Source organism: Callithrix jacchus, chromosome 21 (genome assembly GCF_049354715.1).
Source record: "Callithrix jacchus isolate 240 chromosome 21, calJac240_pri, whole genome shotgun sequence".
Lineage (NCBI taxonomy): Eukaryota > Metazoa > Chordata > Mammalia > Primates > Cebidae > Callithrix > Callithrix jacchus.
The window spans coordinates 36,355,358-36,369,692 of record NC_133522.1 but is presented as its reverse complement, the minus strand read 5'-3'; the positions used below and the strand labels follow the sequence as shown (position 1 = coordinate 36,369,692).

At 36.8% G+C, this 14,335-nt stretch overlaps 1 protein-coding gene and 1 long non-coding RNA gene across 2 annotated transcripts; one reads left to right on the top strand and one right to left on the bottom strand.

The window, feature by feature from the left end:
- The first annotated feature begins 295 nt into the window (after positions 1–295).
- KRTAP26-1 (keratin associated protein 26-1) lies at positions 296–1,226 on the top strand. Its single transcript, XM_002761381.5, has one exon. The coding sequence runs from the start codon at positions 356–358 to the stop codon at positions 986–988; it is 633 nt and encodes a 210-aa protein (XP_002761427.4). The 5' UTR covers positions 296–355; the 3' UTR covers positions 989–1,226.
- Positions 1,227–10,969: 9,743 nt separating this feature from the next.
- LOC118149937 (uncharacterized) lies at positions 10,970–14,128 on the bottom strand. Its single transcript, XR_004737711.3, has 3 exons — positions 13,761–14,128; positions 13,312–13,431; positions 10,970–11,286 (listed from the first exon to the last, which is right to left on the bottom strand). It is a non-coding gene; the product is annotated as an uncharacterized LOC118149937 (long non-coding RNA).
- Between the last annotated feature and the right edge of the window lie 207 nt (positions 14,129–14,335).

Sequence of the window (14,335 nt, the reverse complement as noted above, 5' to 3'; positions counted from 1 at the left end):
GTTTGTGCCATGGTGGTTCTAATTAGAGTAAGTACATAGCTTTTAAAACATGTCTGTTGTGTTTGGATAATTTAAGAAGGATAGATACTAGTAAAATGCAGTCGCGCTGGTTTATAGATATACTTAATCAATGGATGGCATTGCAAGGAGCGTTCCGGTTTTATGGGAGGTGGGAGCGTCACTTCCTTGGCTATAATAAAGAGTTCCGATGTAGCCTCGTACAACAAGAGGAAGAGTCTGTATGCAGAAGCACCATCTTCTGGGGATATATAAAGGGTCAAGTCAACGAAGGGCAGAACAAGCTCGAGACACTTGCTTCTCTCCGTCAACCGCAGCCTCTTCTCACAACCTCACTATGTCTTGCCAAAACTACTGCTCTGGAAACTCCAGCTCAGGATCTCTCAGAACCTCCTGCCATATTCCTCTTACCTCCATCGCCCTCTGCCCTACCAATGTGAGTTGTGGAGATGTCCTCTGCTTACCCACTAGCTGTCAAGACCATACCTGGCTCACAGACAACTGCCAAGAGACCTGCGGTGAACCAGCCAGCTGCCAGCCAGCCCACTGTGAGACCGGCAACCTTGAAACCTCTCGCTGTTCTTCCACTGCTTACTACGTGCCCAGATCCTGCCAAGGAACCAGTTTTCTTCCTGCTTCTTTCATCTCCAGCTCCTGCCTTCCAGTATCCTATAGACCGCAGAGCTACGTGTCCAGCAGCTGTCGTCCACTGAGGCCACTGATCAATAGTTACCAGCCCACAGGAAGCTGTGTGCCTGGTGGCTATCGTCCCCAGTCCTCTTTTGCCAATAGCTGCCAGCCCCCAAACCTCCTCACTTCTGGATGCCGACCCTCCGGTTGCTTGGCCTATGGTCCTCAAACCCTTCATGTTGTGTCCAGCAGCCTCAGACCTCTGGGGCCTCTGTTCAGTGGTTGCCAACCTCTGAGCCATGTGGTCAGCACTTGTCATCCATCTTGCTCTGCACTGTGAAACCAGTAGCTTCTTTGTTCTAGAAAAATCTGGGGACTTTTGCTTCTTCGCTAGTAGTAACTGATGTTTCTTACTTTTACTGTCTGTGATCTAATGCAACCTGCTTCTCTTACATGTTTTATCTTGTTTTCATCTTTCCTTGACATCAAAAGAATTGGCTTACAATGCTATTCAGCGTTGCTGTGGTGTGGGAAGAATGTATTTGATTTACGCTATAATAAATGCGATTAAGTCCGAATTAGGAATCTTGTTCAGTGGTTTTTCTTTCATGACTTAATTTTAACACAGAAATGACCAATGTCAATTGTTTGCAAGATGAGTGAATTGGACAAATGATTCTCAACCATATATTTGTACCTGACAGTGGAAGGATTGCTTGATGGTTTATTCCTTAAGCTGCTTTTAGACTTCTGACCCTATGTACTTGAGAGACCCAAAAAGTCCTTGGTGAAAGTTGCTTTGAAGAGGAAAAATTAGGAATGATGCCTCTTATTTCTCTATTCCACTGAATATGCTTTCACCAGAATGTTCTTTCTAATTGAAAACCTGACCAGGTTTCTGCTTAAGCCTTTGCTGGCTTCCTATAATCTATCTCCATAAGATAAATATTCAAACACCTTAGTAGCAAAGCTGGTTTCCCTCACTGTCTTTCTCCCTCCTCCCTCTCTGGCTTCATCCTATTTTGATCAGTACTGCAAATAATAAAACTAAGATCCTGCAAGCCTGACTTACACAAAGGTCCCCAAACATATGCTTTTTATAATCATCTACCCTTTTGCATGTGTCTTAATTGAGAGCAATATGTTCTTCAGCTCTGCTTTGAAAACTCGTACTTTTAAAAAACACAGTCCAAGTTCATTAATTAATCTTCTGATTTATTCAGAAACAAATGTACTGCTTGCATACTATGGGCCGGGAGCAAAATATACTGAGGTGAACAAAACAGTCCTGAACTATCGCAGAATTTACCAGAAGTTATATGCTACGGGACCTGTAACAATTAAAGATGAATTTTTCGGCTGGGTGCGGTGGCTCAAGCCTGTAATCCCAGCATTTTGGGAGGCCAAGGCGGGTGGATCACGAGGTCAAGAGATCGAGATCCTCCTGGTCAAATTTGTGAAACCCCATCTCTACTAAAGATACAAAAAATTAGCTAGGCATGGTGGCATGTGCTTGTAATTCCAGCTACTCAGGAGGCTGAGGCAGAATTGCCTGAACCCAGGAGGCTGAGGTTGTGGTGAGCCGAGATCATGGCATTGTACTCCAGCCTGGGTAACAAGAGCAAAACTCCGTCTCAAAAAAATAAAAAACAAAAACAAAGATGAATTTTTCTCTTATTCAACCTAAAATGTGTGGGGGCATATATTTCATAAATTAAAGTAAAACAAAGCTGTGGCCAGGCGCAGTGGCTCACACCTGTCACCCCAGAACTTTGGGAGGTCAAGGCGGGGTCAGGAGATCGAGACCATCCTGGCCAACATGATGAAAGCCTGTCTCTACTAAAAACATAAAAATTAGCTGGGCATGGTGGCAGGTACCTGTAGTCCCAGCTGCTCAGGAGGCTGAGGCAGGAGAATCATTTGGACCCGGGAGGTTGAGGTTGCAGTGAGCCGAGATTGCACCACTGCACTCCAGCCTGGCCACAGAGAGAGACTCCATCACACACACACACACACACACAAAAGTTGTATAGGCATAAATATTTACCTTTTTGAGGAACTGGAATAGCTAGAAAACCTAGAAACTGTATCACTGTGTAAGAAAGACAGTGATTGCCAGGAGCTGGCTCACACCTCTTCTCTTTAGACAAGGAATACACCTCTGTTTCTCATTTCCATCTTGCCCTAGAGACTTCCTAACAATGAAGCAGAATGGCAGTTCCACCTACCATCATGATCATGCTGCTGTTTTTAAATCGATCCTGGTTCACTCTATTGCCTGATTTATTTGCTCTCCTGGATATTCTGAATTTGTGACATCCATATCCCTTATTTTTTGAAGACTTTCCCGGGCCCTCCCTGTGCTCCTCACCCTAATCACCCGTTGCTCAGGCTGCCTCTTATCTCAGCCATACGTTTATTGTTAATCTTGTTGAACTATTATTTACAGCTTCATTTTAAATGAGGTTTTAGTTAATGTAACATACATAACTGATTTTCGCATGTTCTTGAACTGTAAAATGAAATTATAAAGTATCTACCCATTGGTCTCTGTCTTGTTTTACTAAATATGATGTTTCTGAGATTTTTCCATGTTGTTATATGTCCAATTAGTCTTTTTATTTTTTGTATGTATAATGTTTAAGGTTAAAACATTAAAATTTATTTATACATTATTTTGTTGATGAGCCTTTGGGTTGTTTCAAGCTTGGATCTATTAGAATTAATGTACAGATTATTCTTGTATTCTTGTACTATATGTTAATACACATCTGGAGATATTTCTCTTCTGCAATATGTTTAAGGGTGGAATTAAGTTATGTGGGATGTGCTTGTTTGGCCTTGTTTTATACCATTGCAAAGTTTTGCTGTGCAGTTATGCTAATATTGACTCCTGCTATCGGAGTATGAGAATTCCAGTTGTTCTACACCCTCACCAACACTTGAAGTTGTTAGCCTATTTACATTTAGCATTCCTACTGAGAATGTAATTCTAAGAAATGTTCGTTTTATTTTTAATTTTCTTGATGGTCCATTAAATTGAGCACTTTTTTAAGAAAATGTTTCTTGTGTCTTGACCATTTAGATTTTTGTGTGTGTGAAGTAAAATTCAGGTCATTTGTTGCTATTTTTAGTAGGTTTGTCTGTCTTTCATATTGGAATAGTTCTTTACGTGGTTTAGATACTAACTCCTCATTTTTTATCCATATTTAGCTTAAATTCTTTCATATATTTCCCTGTATTTTTATGCCCTTAATGGTGTATTTAGAAGAACAGAAATTAATCTAATTTATTGATCTTCTGTTTATAGTTAGTACTTTTATCATCCTTTTAATGAAATCTTTGTCTACCTGATATTAATAAAAATATTACCTTTAGAAACTTTTTTTTTTATTTTCGACATTTAAATATGCCATCAGTGAAAAATGGTGTGTGTGTGTGTGTGTGTGTGTGTGATGTGAGTTAGGGGTCAAAATTCTAGTTGAATCAGCATCATCTCCTAAAACACCCTTCTTTTTCTACTGCCCTCCAGTTCTGTATCCCTTTGTTCAGAAATAAATTTTCTTTAAATGGATGGGTCTATTTCTAGACTCTATTCTGTTCTGTTGAATAATGTCTATCCTTATATCACTAATATGTTTTATTTTTCATTGTTTTATATGTATTTATAAACTCTCCTCAAGACTTTGAGGGTTTTGAGGCTGTCTTTGTGGGAGTACCATGACTAGGCTCTCTGTAAATGTTTGTTGATTTAAATCACAGTAGATTGCATTTTGATTGGATGGTGATGAGAAATTTCACATTTTTTTTCCCTTGAAGTTTTATTCAATGCTATCTTTCCTGAGTCTGGGGGAAATGAATGTTTGCTTCTCATTCTCCCACAGCTTACAAGTCCAAGAGCTAGGAATTAAGGAAAGTTCTGTATCCAGCATCCCATGACTAGACAGGACCTGCTAATAGCTATACATTAGTCCACATCTGATAATTATCTTAGCTATACATTAGTCCACATCTGATAATTATCTGTTGCCAGCTATGTCTTATTTATTATTTCATTAATTTAATTTTCTGAATATCTAGCATAGTAGCTGTAATTGTTCCTAATTTAGCCACAATCACAGAGATTATAAATTATTCGTATAAGATTTATTTCTAAGTTTTCTCAAAGTCCATGTTTCTCCAGTAAACTACAAGTATAATATGAAGATTTGTTTATTCGAGCAAATTACGGGACAGTTTACTATCTGATATGTTTTGCATTCTAGTTTTATAGGTTTTATTTCTGTGATTAAAATAAGTAGAGGGTAGAACTTTAGGCTTTTATTTTCACACACAAAAATTAAATATTCTTTGTTAATATTCAAGTACCATTGTGTTTCTTGTGATTAACCTTCCGGATGTAGTCATTTTCAAACTGAATTTTATAAAAGCTGGCTTCCTTTTGTCAAATTATAAGCTCAAACAATACATTGCCCTTTTCAAATGAACTTTAATCAAGAAAGCATGTCTCTATCAAAACCAATTATGAAGCATTACTAATTTTTCTTAATTTCAAGATCAGATTCCACATACCAAATACATAAGAAAGATACACAGAATCATATCCTTCCTTATCTTGATTGAAATGGGTTGTGGAAAAAACAAACACATATACCTGAATAATTATCAGAGTCTTTAAGTCAGTCATACATAAGAAAATTAAAATGGAGTTAATCTAACATATTCTATAGATATTTTGAGGGTAGAATGTGGATTCTGAGTCTTCTCTTTAAACATAACTCTTAATAATCACTTGCCAGTATAAACACAAATTTCATTCTCCACTGAAACTGTATTTTTGCTTAGAGAATTTTTCCTGAAATTAATGAAAGTGATGCCATTGGAGATGATGACTCAGGAATGTATAAATTTCTGGTTTCAATTCCAACACAAAAGGAGCTTGAGTCACCACTCCTGTCTTACAACAAGAAAACAATAGGCAACTTGAAAATCAGTGACTTTTCCTGAACCTGTCAAAGAATTGAGTCTGCAGGGCAAAACTCCACTCCAAAATTTGGGGAGACAGGTGAGTTTAGAGTCACATCTGGAGCAAAAGCTGCTAAGCCATAATCTGGTAGGAACACTTAAATCATCAAATTTGAAGAATTTCTGAAGGCTGAGTGTTTACTAGCATGTGTATAAAACACTCTTAGATGCCACTGTCTTAAAAATGCCTCATGCCTCGGTACTTCACGGGTTTGCCTCTAGAAATTCTACAGGTTTCTCATGGAAGAAATCCAAGGAAGATGCCCCAATAGCTTTGTCACGAGAAAGGGAGGAATAATCCTAGAAAACCACATTCAGAACCTCCTCCATAATAAACACTTACTCTTCAGGAAACAAAAGATTTTACCAGGACCTTACTCAACCCAAGGAAAAGATATTTTTCCCTTTCCACACCCCCACCCCAAATACCTTTTCTGGCTCACCTAAAAAGGGAGGACTGAGAAATACTAATGAAGGTCACAGCTCAGAGACACAGGTGCAATAAAAGACTGAGGTTTAATTATAAGATTATGAAATGCTTCTCCTCTCTTCCACCTTTCCCCCTATGCTGGCAAGGCTCCAGTATAATCACAGTGGATTACAGTTGAAAGGGCTCCATGAAGCAGATTGTCTCTGAGGAGGAGTACCTAGGTCAGCTGAAAGCAAAGAAGGTAGACAAAAATTAAGGGTACTAGAGAAATCTGAAGTCTCTGACAACTACAGCTACAGCAAAGAATAAACACAGCTCAACTTCTAGCCAGATTCGTTTGAAATCTAACACTAAAGGTCAATTTGTCTCATTTCCTACTACCCAATAAATACAACACAGGCGACTTTCAGCAAAAAAGTTAAGAGACACAGCAAAAGGCAGTGAAAGCACAGCCTCCAAAGTAAAAGCAAGCATCTAAATCGACTCAAATATGACATGGACATTGGAATCATCAGGCAGAGAATTTAAAATAACTCTGATTAATACATTTAGAGCTCTAAAGGGAAAAGTACATATAATGACATGTAAAGACAGATGGACTATGGAAGCAGGGAGATATAAATTAAAGAATGTAAGAAATAAGCTAGAAATAAAATCTACTGTAACATAAATGAGTAATTATTTTAATGGTCTCATTAGTAGACAAGACATGGTGAAGGGTGGAATCTGTAAACTTGAAGCTATGCCAGTAGAAACTTCCCAAACTGAAATGCAAAGGTAAAAAACAGAAAAACAACAACAACAAACACAGAAATGCAGAGGAGGACATCTAAAACTACGGAACAATTCAAAACATGTAATATGCTCTTAAATGGAATATCAAAAGGGGAAGAAATAAGGTTCTGAAGTAGCAATGACTGAGAGTTTTCAAATTTTAATGATAAACACAAAACCACAGATTCAGGAAGTTCGGAGAAAACCGAGCGGGGTTTTAGAACAAAACAAAAAGATTATTATACCTCGGCGTATCATACTCATACTTCAGATAAACAAAAATGATTGTGAACTCTTGAAAAAAATCCCAGGGGAAAAAATACCTTATGTATAGAGAAACTGGGGCAAGAATTATAATAGATTCTTTGTCAGAACCCATGCATGCAAGAAAAGCGTGGAGGGAAATATTTAAAGCATGTGCAGTGACACGACTACCTAATAATCGTTCCATTCATTATTTAAATCATTAAACCAGTCATTTGCTTTGCCTTTTTTTTTTTTTTTTTTTTTTTTTTCTTTGACTATGTTCCCTGAAACGGTAGGGAGAATCAACTTAAACATTTCAGATTGACAATTCAGTCAGTGACTCATTGTATCATTTGATAAATGCATTTTTATCCTTTGAAGTAATTTTAGCATGCATAAGCACTCAGTCAATAACAAGGAATTTCTATTATGTGACAAGCCTTCTTCTATGTTCTGGATATATAATAATAACTCAATTTCGGAGAATGACAAAAAATTATAAACATTGATAAAGAAATATAATAAAATGAGACTACATACATCTGCTCAGATGTACTTTATATAGTAGGAACAAAAGGAAAAAGAGTATAAAACAGTATATAAAGGGGATACAGATTATATTATAAAAAGAGGGGAGATGGCTGATTTTTACAAGGTTGGAATATTTTGGCTTTAACAAAAATTCTATTTGAATCGTATCTAGAAATATTAAAAGGAGAGTGCCCTGTAATCAACCATTTTAGACCTGGAGAACAAGAGCAAAGGCAGGAACTTGGGGAGGATGCAGAATAAAAGGAACGCAGTGCAGCTAGATGGTAGTGAGTGAAGAAAGAGCAATATCCGAGAGTTTTCCAATATGTTCAATACATTAGACCCTCTTGCCAACAACAAGGTTACCTCAAATAGGTATGACTGAAATGTATTTAGCAATCATTGGTTGTTTTCCAAAAGCAGAGTAAGTTCAACAAGAGAGACTTCTAATTAAAGATGAGTATTTGATTTTGCTTACTATGAATTATAATATATATAATTGCTAGGGTTGTCTCAACTACTTGCTGAGATAGTATGATCCAAGTGATCCATGTTACATAACAAGATTTATTCTGTCATAGGATTATCTTCTATAAAAGCTTGCAATTATCATTTTTAGGATTTGTTAATCAGTTATTCATCAAATGTCTCACTGTAGTCACTTGAGCTTCTGACCTAAGGTTTTGGCTAGTTGTCCTAGTCCATTTTCTACTGCTATAACAGAATTTCAAACTGGGCAAATTATAAACAATAGAAGTTTCATTGGTTCTCAGTTATGGAGTCTGGAAAGCCCAGATAGAGGGTTTTCATCTGATAAGGATCCCCTTGCTGTGAAAATATGGTGGAAGATATCACATGATGGGAGAGAACAAATGAGCCTGTGAGACAGAGAAAGGATATCCTGGGGATTTCATTCTTTTATCAGGATCCCACTCCTGGGACAACTAACCCACTCATGAAATAACAGTATTAATCAATTCATGAGAACTCTGTCACTTAATCACCACTTAATGGCTCCACTTGCCAAGATCATCATAATGGCAGTTAAAGTTCGACATGAGTTATGGAGAAGACATTCAAATCATAGCACTTATTATGGATTTTTGTTGTTGCTGTCTGTGATGTACCACCAGCTATGCAGGGACAAGCAACAATATTTTTCTCTAGATATGTCAATATATTCTATTACTCCCATTCATGCATTTATTTTATCAGTGGAATAAAAACACAAACAGCAGATTTTGAACTTTCCCATAAATCCTCTAAGTTATTATGTGATAGAAGAATTCTAAACCAATGGAAGAGAGAAGCATAGTCCACTTCAAATCAGAGATGACATATGGAAGTGCCCTTCCTAGGCAAGTAAGAAAGCGTAGCTACCTTTTCCTTGCAATACTCAAAATCTCCCGAATTTGACACTGATGTTTACTAACTTCCAACACCACATTCCTCAACCAATACCTTGTAAACATAAATTACCAAAACATATATTAAGATATCAGAGTAAGCCTGAATGCAAGCTTTAAAGGAAATACATAAAATAAAACACTCTGAATTCTATACTTTTCTGACATATATTACCACGACAGTACTTGAATGTTTGTGACCTTGTTCAAGGTCCAAGGGCTTTTTTTCTCTTTAATTATTTGGGCATTTCTGTTCCTTTTTAATGATCTTATTATTATTTTTCATAGAAAATTGCTCTTCATATTTTAATGTATTCTCTTGGTCAAATAAGCATATGTCATTAACGATATTATTCCGGTGACATGTTCCAATGGACATTTTTTTAACTAAGTATGCAGATGTTCAAAGTTTGTTTTGTGCATTGAAACAAAAGCAGGGTTATTCTCATACAAATCTAATTTGTGCTGAGAGATATCTGGCAATGAAACTAAAGATCTACTTTTAAAATACCGTATGTAGTTTTTTATACTCTGAGATGTCTAACAATTGTACTGAGAGATCGCATTAATTAGGAAAAATCCCAAGGATTACTGAAAGCATTCATGTCCTATGCATACTCCAGCACTTTTGTACTGTGGAAAGCAGTGACCTTTTTAAAGTAGGTGGATGCCCTTTATGTGACATCTAGTCCTCTGGGACAACTTGAGCAGGCAATTTACTGCACACAGGCACCTGTATCTTATGCCATACAGAAGTGCTGCTAGTGAGAGGCCATAGGATAAACTAAAAGGAAATCTTGAAAGTTCATATCCCAACAAGGGTGAACTGAGGAACAGCTATTTTGTATAGACAGTATAGTATTGAACATGTCATTCTGATAAAGGTTGTTCACTTGAATGCAAAGGAACAGGACTGTGAGTTAGATATTTGATCTACAGATCTTTCAACCATGTGCTGGAACTTTTCAGTATCAGCAAATGAATCCAAAGCTATTTCTATAGTAATCTAATATAATCAAAGAATAGATTATTGTCCCTCAAAAAATGTGTTTAATCAACTTTAGTAAATTCTTTAAAGCCTTATGCTAAGTTTATCTAAATATGAAGTTAATAATAAATACCACATTATTTACTTAATGCCTCATTCCAGAGCAGTCAATAAAGTGTCAAGTTTGAAAAATTATTCCTGTGAACTAACGCAATATTGAATAGATTATGGTTTGCTTTCTTAATGATATCGATATTGACCAGCTCTATCACAACATGTGGACAAAATTATTTAGCAAAACATAACATATCCCTTTTATAATAAAAACATTCACATTAAAATGATTCTATAAATAGGTCCACGTGAAGATATTGGGCAACAAAAGTTCAATTATGGAAGCTCATACTTTCTTATGCACAATAACCTGCCATCATTTTCGGTTCACCTGTTAAAGCAGCTGACTATGGATGTTGACTTGTGCTTCTTTAACTCACAGCTGTGCTGGATTGCAGGTGTTTGAGCTTTGTATTTCCTTTGCTATTACCTTATTTTTTCATCCAAAGTCAAAAGACAAAAGACATTACTATTCTCTGAAGATAATATCAAAATTTATGTTTTTAGTATTTACATGTCTTGGCAATTATTTAAAAATTAAAGGATGTAAGGTTTGCAACACAGTTCACATTCCAGTTAGTGAAATCAATAGTAGACTATGTTTTCTTCTAAGCTCAAATCAGAGCATTATTGCAAGTGTCAAAGTCATTTTATTTCCATGACCTAAAAAGTGTAGTGTACTTAATAAGGAATTTTTTTTATAGAACCTTCCAGGGAGCAATTTAGCCTTACCTAGGAACTTAAGGCCAATGACTTCAGAGGGAACCTGAGAGGATATACACACAAAAACACAATATTTTGCTGCCTTTTCCCTTTTTCTATTCCTTTTAATTCCATATAGAAGCGCAAACTACCTCTGGCTCCCAATATAAATAGACAATAATCAGATGTAACAATACTTTGGAAAAAAAAAGACCACACAAGGAAATTTTATGCTGCCCACACATAACATGTTGTCTGTTCCTGTTTGCTCTAGGGACAGTTGTATTGATGAGCCTTCATTCTCCACTAAAATAGAAGAGCACTTTCCATTTTCTATGAAATTCATATTGGTTATAAATATCTGGCATTGTCAACTTGGCGTGAGCTGCATCGCGGAGATGATGATGGCCTGCAAGAAATATCTGTAACACAAATTTATGAATTGATTACAGAACTTTCTCATCCACAGGGTAAAGCGACTGTTATATTTTAAAGCATACTTGATGTCTTGTTTTCTATAAAGAGAACTACACTTCATTACTCTATTTATTATTAGAGTGAAAGTGTGAGTATAACAAAATGCTTTCTATTTCCTTCCCAGTAGTGTGAGGAGAGGGTAAAAATGAAGAAGGAAAAGAAAGACAGGGAGAGGTAAATCATGAAAGAAAAACATTTTCCTCAGGGATAGAGTCTCAAACTATGTTTGCTGAAACACAGCTGAATACCATTATTTAAAATTATATCTCCAAACACATTATTCAGCCTCATTTAATCAACAAATATTTTTAAGTTGCTGTTATACACTTAGCATTATTCTAGATGCTAACCACAGTTCATTTTCATCGATACTCATTTTACGGAATCTTCCACATCTGTAAACAAGCAATTTAGAAATATTACCACGTTAATGCTTTGGCATATGAAAGCAACACACTGCTGAATCTTTAATCCAATGTGTCACTCTATAATCTAATCTATCTATCAGATGTCAAGGCAATTTGATATATGTGTGTCAGGGGGAGATCCGCGAAAGAAAATATTTGGTGAAAGTTGTATAAGAGCTTTCCCCAAAAAGTTTCAATGGGAAACTGTTTCTATCTTAAGATCTTTTGGAACGCAATGCTTTTGTTTTTATGTTATATAGGCATACTAATCAGAGACTTTGATAATTGTCAAATGCCTGTAGGATTTTCTCATCCAGTAGATTTCTAACCAGGCTTTGTAGCTGTATCCTCAAAGTAAATCAAGTTCTTGGGCCCAATTACAACTCTCTAAATATGAGCCTCTAAGTAATAGGCCAGAAATAGGCTTTATTTTTTTTCTGAAAACTCACCATATTTTTCAAAGCAAAATTTAATTTGGCAATACAGAATCCATCAAAACTACTCTAAAACTGTTCATTTTCTTCTGTGTCTTTGAGAAAAATATCTCTTTGTAAAATGAAAGATACATTTACTGAGTGATATTAAAATCAACAATTAAGATTCACAACTAGGAAGCGAAATATCAATACAAATATACCAAAATAGAAAGCCTCACCAGTCATCTAATGACTACTTATTAGTTCAACAATTAAACACTATTTTTTATATCAAACTGTCAAAATAAATATGCTAACAACACTTAGTGGTATTGAGGAGGCAGTGAGCCAGATACTCATCACCGTAGTCCAGCTGTGGATTCGGACCCATATATCAAAAATCTTTTAAATAGATTGCAATTTTAATAAGCTAGATTTCTAAAAAAAATGAAGTAATAAACTAAATCAGATTGAAGCAGAAATAAGACCATGCTCCAAACAAATCTTAGTAAATTCTCTAATTCTCAGGAGGGTCTGTAAAAACATTTGCAGAATCTCTCAGGACTTTGGAATCCAATCCATCTCAGGCAGGGCTCCAGTTAATTTGAATTTTACATGGTAGTTCTTGTTTGTTTGTTTGCTTGTCTGCTTGCTTTTATTTTTGAGACAGAGTTCTGCTCTTTTCTTCTAGGCTGGAATGCAGTGGTGCAATCTCGGCTCACTGCAACCGCCGTCTTCCAGTTTCAAGCAATTCTCCTGCCTCAGCTTCCTGAGTAGCTGGGATTACAGGTGCCCACCACCATGCCCAGCTAATTTTTGTATTTTTAGTAGAGACAGCATTTCACCGTGTTGGCCAGGCTGGTCTCGAACTCCTGACCTCAGGTGATCCGACTGCCTTGGCCTCCCAAAATGCTGGGATTACAGGTGTCAGCCACTGTGCCTAGCCTAGCATGTTTTTTAAATGGGTGAATTTATATGGAGATAGGATCTGGATAGAATCTTAGAATAAGTTACAATATTTTATTTTGAAGAGTTTACTTTATAAAAAGTCTACCACATTGTACATGTATTTTTCTCTTTTTGTTAATAAAAGGAACTGTGAAAATTTCAAGAATGAGAAGTCATCTTTGTTTGGCAAGCCACTAACCTGTTCTTTGACATGTTGTATCCACCATCTACGGAGAAGAGGACTTACATTCTCCATCCCTTTTGCACCCTATGCTTAAGAAGAAATTTCATCTCTGCTAGTTATGATCCTGAACATTTCCTGGACATAATGAGAAGAGTGAGGGTTAATAGCTGAGACATTTAAAATTATAAGTAAAATTAAATGAGAAGGCTGGAGGGCACCTTCATTGGCATCCAAACAAACTATTAAGGGAACGATGTTGGGTAAAAGAATCTCAGCAAGACAGCAGTGAGTGAATATATGGAACTGCCAGAAAGCAGTGAGGGTATATAGGAAATTTGCTTCGAAGGTGACGAGCACATTTGAAAAAGCTTCTATAAGTCTGAAACTCACTTTGTTAACTTCATGTGTTTAGCAGTTGCTGCTCTGGAAATGAAAGCTCCTGCTCTTTGGGGAGTTATTGTTACCTTCTTTTTCCCTGATTTGGTTTTCTCTGCTCTAGAAGAGTGAGCTGAAGAGGTGCCCTCTGCTTACTCAGCAGTTTTCATCCTGGTTCCTGGACAACTGCCAAGAGAACAGTAATGAGCCCACCAGCTGCCAGCCAGCCAGCCAACTGTGGGTTCAGCAACTGTCAACCCTATTGCAACCCTTCTATTGATTGTCATGTGTCCAGACACTGCCAAGAAACTCACTTTGTTCCTGTTACCTACTGTGGCCGTAGTTCAGAGCATCCACCAACACACACCAGATGCCAAGATTCCCGATTAACAGCTTCCATCCACTGACCCACTTTTCTTGTATCTACTAGATCTTGAACTATACGGCTGGCAGTGGCTTCCCTTTGACCTATGTCTTCTGCTGTTGCCAGCCACTGACTAGGTGGGTAGCAGGTACCAACCCCTAACCTTATTATCAACTAACTTCAGATCCCTGAGCTATGCATTTGGTGATTTCTAAAGCTTGTGCTCTCTCTGGAGGACCTGGCATTTACCTTCCAGTAAGTTTGGCCAGGCAGAATCAATATTAGGATTGAGATTTCTTG